Genomic DNA, 6446 nt, shown 5'->3' on the forward strand with positions numbered 1-6446 from the left:
GGGTCCAATTCAGATCAAACTCTATGCCCTGATCTGCACGCACATGCGCGCGCGCACACACACACACATACACACTCACAATGGCCAGAGGAGAATGACAAGAAAAACTCAAGATAGGAAAGGACTTGGCTGCAGAAAGAAGGGTTTTCATTAGTGGGAACTTGTCTTGGAAAGAGGCCCCCAGGGTATTGTCTCTGCTCACATGAAGGGTGGGGCTAAGTCTGCTGCAACCTGACTTGGTGGTTGCAAAAAGGAAGCCAACTCTGGGCCAAACAAGGGGGTCATTATCCGTGAGCCCATCCATGGAGCCCATAGCCACTAAAGGAAGAGAGCTGAGATCAACATCTGGGGAATTCTTTTTTGGCCACATTGGTGGCATATTGAAGTTCCTGGGCTAGGGAGTGAATCCAAGCCAAGGCTGCAACCTACGCCACAAATGCAGCCAACACTGGTTCCTTAACCGTTGCTCTGGGCTGGAGAATGAACTGGTGCCTCCACAGAGACAAGCCAGATCATTAACCCACTGTGCCACCACAGGAACTCTGACACCTGGGAACTTCTGATTCAAGTAAAAACACATATGACAAAGCGTTATTTCCTGGCTTTAGGATTGATATGAAAAATCTTATAAGTATATAATTACTAAGATAGAACTTTATATTCAACATATCACCTTTATTAACAAGAGCAAATTATAAGAAACAAAGACTGCGTTAGAAAATTCATCATGTTATCATCACCATGTACTAGAATTTGGTTTAAATCCAAGAGGACATGGTATGAATTTGGTTTAAAATCACAGGGCATGCAAGAGGCACATGAAAAGATGCTCAACAGCACTAATCATCAGGAAATGCAAATCAAAACTACATGAGATTATCATCTCACTCCAGTCAGAATGGCCATTATTGAAAAGTCTGCAAATAATAAATGCTAGAGAGGGTGTGGAGAACAGGAAACCCTCCTACACTGTGGGGGGAAATGTAAATTGGAAAACAGTCTGGGAGTTTCCTTAAATAGCTAAAAATACAACTGTCATATGATCCAGCAAACCCACTTCTGGGCATATATCCAGAAAAGACAAAAACTCTAATTTGAAAAGATACTACGCCCCAGTGTTCATTACAACACTGTTTACAATAGCCAAGACAAGGAAGCAACCTAAATGTCCATCAACAGATGAATGGTTTAAGAAGATGGGGTACATATATACACAATGGAATACTACTCAGCCATAAAAAAGAATGAAATCATGTCATCTGCAGTGACATGAATGGACCTAGAGATTAGCATACTAAGTAAAGTCAGAGAAAGGCAAACATCCTATAATATCACTTATATGTCAAATCTAAAATATGATACAAATGAACTGATTTACAAAACAGAAACAGACTCACAGATACAGAAAAGAGACATGGTTACCGAAGGGAAAAGGGCCTGGAGAGGGATAAATTAGGTGTTTGTGACTAAGAGATACAAATTACTATGTATAAAATAGATAAAAACAAGGACCTACTACATAGCAATATATACATAGGGAGCTACATGCAATATCTAGTAATAAACCCTAATGAAAAAGAGTATATTTAACTGAATCCCTTTGCTGTACACCAGAAACAAATACAAAGATGTAAATCAACTATACTTCAAAAGTTTTTTAATAATAAATAAAATCAGCAGGGGCATGGTCTAAATTTTTGAAGAGATAATTACGTAGACAGCTAATGATAATGCAATGCGGTTGAGTGCTTTAATAGTAGCAGTCCACTATTAGAAACGAGGCTGATTCAGCAGTTTCCATTTCCTTCTTGCCTTCCTCAAGCAGAAATGCCCGCTCTCAGAAACTGAATCACAAGTAGGAAGGGAGGGGTTCCCTTAAGAAGTAAATGAGGGACTTGAGGGAGAGCTGGGGCAGAGGGTGTGTGGGTGAGGAGGCATTGTCTGTGATCTAGAGTTTCCAGCGGAAGAAGCACGTGATAGACTCCTTATTTTGGAACTGACAGTAGCCATTGACAGCTGGGTGATAAAGCCCTAGGAAAGCCTGCCATGGCCCTGGCCCTCCTCCTTGGCTTTGCTTCACCTCCCTCAGGACCAGCATTAGCAACCCTGGATGGGATGGAAACAGAGCCTTGTGTTTCAAGAGAAGTAAACCCCAAGGTGTGGTCTCACTTGGCTTCTGTCTTATTTCTGCGGTTGTTCAAGATCCCTTTGAGGGAGGGCATTCAGACCCTCCTGGTTCGGCCCTAATTTAGCTTCCTCATTCGTATTTGCTCCCTGTTTGCTGTGTAGCTGCTCTGAACAACACACCCCTCCCTCTGGGCGGGCAGTTTCTCATCTGTGACTCTGGGTCACCTGGACCTCCACTGCCATGCCAGCCACACATGTTCAAAGCCTGTGTAGCTTTCAAGACCAAATCAAAATTCCATCCCTCTGGTGAAGGCTTCTTCCCCTCTCCTCCCAAAGGAGGTCATTGCTCCCTTGTCATATTCTAAGCTTTCATTTATTTTTCTCCTAGGAATCTTAGTACTTTCTGCTAAGCGCTGTGCTTATCTGTTTTTATACTCCACCAACTTCTACTAGCCTGGGGGCATCTAGAGGACAAAGATCATTAGAAAGAACTAAATCTATTTCATCACAAAATATGATCTACGCCTATTAGTTCTGTAATAATAAAATAATAAAGGATAGAAAAGAAACAATATACAAATCTGGCTAAGCAAGGAGACTCTTTTTGAAATTGAAATTTTGAGTTGAAAAGAACAGGAAAGGAAAACCGCTCTGGATTTGGCATTACTTATGCAAATATCTTAAAGATTCCTCGGAATAGTTCAGAGACATGGAAATCAAGACTTCATTTTAGCAAAGGCCACTGGAAAGAGAATTAAATACATTTATCCAAAAATTCTCAAATTAAACAATTAAAGACAACCTACCTCCCAACTGGTGGTGTTGTAAAGGTTTTAAAACAGAATGTGGGAGTTCCCATTGTGGCTCAGCAGAAACGATTCTGACTAGCATCCATAAGGACCCTGGTTCGATCCCTGGCCTCACTCAGTGGTTTAAGGATCCGGTGTTGCTGTGAGCTGTGGTGTAGCTTGCAGACACGGCTCAGATCTAGCATTGCTGTGGCTGTGGTGTAGGCCAGCAGCTATAGCTCCAATTTGACCCCTAGCCTGAGAATCTCCATATGCCGCAAGTGTGGCCCTAAGAAAGATAAATAGATAGATAAATAAATAAGTAAATAAATACATACATACAGCATGTGTTCCTCAATTTGTGGGCTGACCGGGAAAATAATACATTCTTTTTTTTTTTTTTTTTTTTTTGCTTTTTAGGGCTGCACCCGTGGCACATGGAGGTTCCCTGGCTAGGGGTCCAACTGGAGCTACAGCTGCCAGCCTACACCACAGCCACAGCAACACGGGATCTAAGCCACGTCTGTGACCTACACCACAGGCAATGCCAGATCCTTAACCCCCTGAGTGAGGCCAGGGATTGAACCCACAACCTCATGGTTCCTAGTCGGATTCATTTCCACTGTGCCACAATGGGAACTCCAAGAAGGTAATACATTCTTACTCCAAAACAATAAGAAAGCTCCAGAAAAAAAGGAAAACAAAACTAGTCACTCATTCATCTGTCACACAAATATAAGTACTATTGATGCTTTGGGCATTTATTTCCAAAGCTTTACATTTTTTCCATGCCTAGGCTTATATCCATATATATGTATATACACATATGTACATACATATGGTTATAACATTTATAGTATATGTATGTATACATGGACACACATATACAATTACACGTGCACATATGCGTCTGGATAATTCTTCATCTTGTAGAATTTTCATCTTAATTTTTGACAGCTGATATTGTGATTTTATTTATGCTACTTCCATTAGTTTAAGAGCTTAATAATAAACATTCCAGTGGATATACCATAATTTACTTATTATTCCTTGACAGAGGAAAATGCAGCTTTCCTTATTTGGAGTTACAAATGATGCTGGCTCAGCATCTTCAGATCAGAAGATGCCTCCATATTTGGGCTTGTTTCTTTAGAACCCTTTCCTAGAAGTGTGTTTTCTAGGTTAATGGGTATAAATATTTTTAGACTCTTGACATATTAACACCCACATTGAATGTCTCCTTATGATTTTCAACTCTTGTTTAACCAGTGCCCTGGTCACTCAATGACTGTTTGATGAAAGGACAAATGACAGAGAAATGACCTCATGCTTCCTGGCCCTTTCGTGGAGTTTCCTTAATTCAGTTCCTTGCACCCAAGGGAGGCTTTTGCCAGCCTTCAGGGCATCTTCACATCTGCTCTGTGATTAGAGCAGCTGAGGAAGCACCATCAGTTCAGCTCGATGGGAGGGTCAGGCTGGAGAATTCATTAGGGGAAGGCGCCAGCTAAGAATAGCCCCAGTGGATACAGAGCCCTGTCCTCCTGCTCGGCGGGGTGGAGGGGGGAAAACCATTTCCTCACATGAAACCAGAATAAGTCATGTGTTGTGGGTTGAGACTTAGAGCAGCTATTCTTGGATATCCTGAACCCCTGTGGTTGCAGGGGACCCTGAGTTGTGCAACACTCAGCGTGAAAGCACCGCTATGCTTAAAAATTTCCCTCCTCACCCCCAGATTCCATTTCCCCATCCGCCAGGGCTGCCTATAAAAAGGGCGGGAGATGGCCACCCAGTGCAGAAGGACACGGGCAGCAGCGAGCACCCAGCCCCGCCTCGGCTCTGCTGATATCCCCAAGCCCACTCTCCGTCCGCTCAGCATCATGAAGGTGCCCGTGGCTGCCCTCGCCATCCTCCTCTGCGCCATGGCCCTCTGCAGCCAGGTCTTCTCTGCACCACGTAAGTCTGTGTGGTAGCTGTGGGGTCCCCACTCTCTGGCCAGTGTTAGACCACATCAATCTTTTCTTGTGTACCTAAGAGCCCTCAAGACAATAGCGAACTTCTCAAAGGGTTAGGAAACAGCTTGGCCTTTCTCGTCAAGATCTTGCTTTTTATCTTTCCAAAGGGATTCTTGGACCTGGAGCCAGGGGAGTTACAGCCCCATTGTACAGATGGCAAAAGAGAGACCTAAACAAATGAATTTGCAAAAGGCAGAATCCAAGTCTGGTTACCTCCCAGAGGCGTCAGACGTGACTCGCTCACCCTAGGTGCCCCCCCAGGAGTTCTGTCCCCTGGTTGTCTCATGAGAGATGTCCAAGATTTTTCTTCTGCTGGGGTGTGATTTCTTGAACCAGACAAAATTTCCTGAAGGGAAATGGGATAAAAAGAGGGCACTTGGATGTCTGGAGTGCAGAGAGAGAGCCACGGGGAAGAGCCAAAAAGAAAGAAGGATTCAGACAGAAACCAGGACAGAGACAGGGATATTTCTGGGCAAAAATGCCCAGTGCCTTCCAGTGACCTGTCTCCCAGCCCGCGCCCCAAGCCAGGCTGTCTGTCTGCCTCCGAGGCTTCCTCAGCCCCAGAGTTCTCAGACCTCCCCATTTCTTCTGAACCATGACTCAGGCTCATTCTGTCCCTTCCTCCACAGTTGGCGCCGACACCCCAACGGCCTGCTGCTTCTCCTATACCTCCCGGCAGCTTCCTCGCAAATTCGTAGCCGACTATTTTGAGACCAGCAGCCAGTGCTCCAAGCCCGGGGTCATGTAAGTGCCAGCCTTCCAGCCTGTCTCTGGGGAGATGGGGGTGGGGGTGGGGAGCACCCAAAGGCACAGACCAGCCAGGCACACCATCCTGGAAAGCCCAGCCCTCCGGGGCCTATCAAGTATGCAGGACCCAGGTCTCTGCTTGCAGAGTCAGGGAGGGCTAGACCAGCCTGGAGGGAGCAAGGGGAAGAAGGAGGCAGCGTGCAGCATCCTCCTGAGTCAGGGAGGGTGGCCTGGACTGAGACAGACAGAGGGTCCCTGAGGGAGAGGGCAGGCCCTGGGCTGCCCAGGACTGAGAGTGGGCTGGAGGGTCCACGGTGGGCCCAGGACCCCCTGCTGGATTCCTCAGTGTGTGATCCTTCTGTCCTTCTCCACAGCTTCCAAACCAAAAAAGGCCGGGAGGTCTGTGCCAACCCCGAGGATGCCTGGGTCCAGGAATACATCTCTGACCTGGAGCTGAGTGCCTGAGTGGCCTGGGAGCTCTGAGAAACCCAGGGACCTCTGTGGCCCAACTGGGCAGCAGGGACCTGCACCCTGGAAATGCCCCTGTCACCTCCACAGCTACCTCTCCTGTGCGCTGGCTGTTGCCAAACAGCCACTCTCTGGGACTCATTCCTAACTTAAATTGCATCTTATTTATAGTATTTAATTGAGGTTATTTATTTTCAATGTCCTGCTGTTGTCTGGGCCTGTGTGGTCCAAGAGGTCCGAAGACACCTTTGCACTGCCCTTCCCCTCCTCCTTCACTTGTGCCCTGACGTCAGTTGAGTGACTG

General features: G+C 45.9%; 1 protein-coding gene across 1 annotated transcript; it reads left to right on the forward strand.

The window, feature by feature from the left end:
- The first annotated feature begins 4792 nt into the window (after positions 1-4792).
- CCL3L1 (chemokine (C-C motif) ligand 3-like 1) lies at positions 4793-6139 on the forward strand. Its single transcript, NM_001009579.1, is given in 3 exon segments — positions 4793-4868; positions 5557-5671; positions 6049-6139. Coding segments are annotated over 3 exon segments (282 nt in total).
- The last annotated feature ends 307 nt before the right edge of the window (positions 6140-6446 follow it).

This window comes from Sus scrofa, chromosome 12 (assembly GCF_054392235.1).
Source record: "Sus scrofa isolate SSC_HxYL_T2T_F1_AM1 chromosome 12, Sscrofa_HxYL_maternal_Yorkshire_Landrace_v2.0, whole genome shotgun sequence".
NCBI classification, from domain to species: domain Eukaryota; kingdom Metazoa; phylum Chordata; class Mammalia; order Artiodactyla; family Suidae; genus Sus; species Sus scrofa.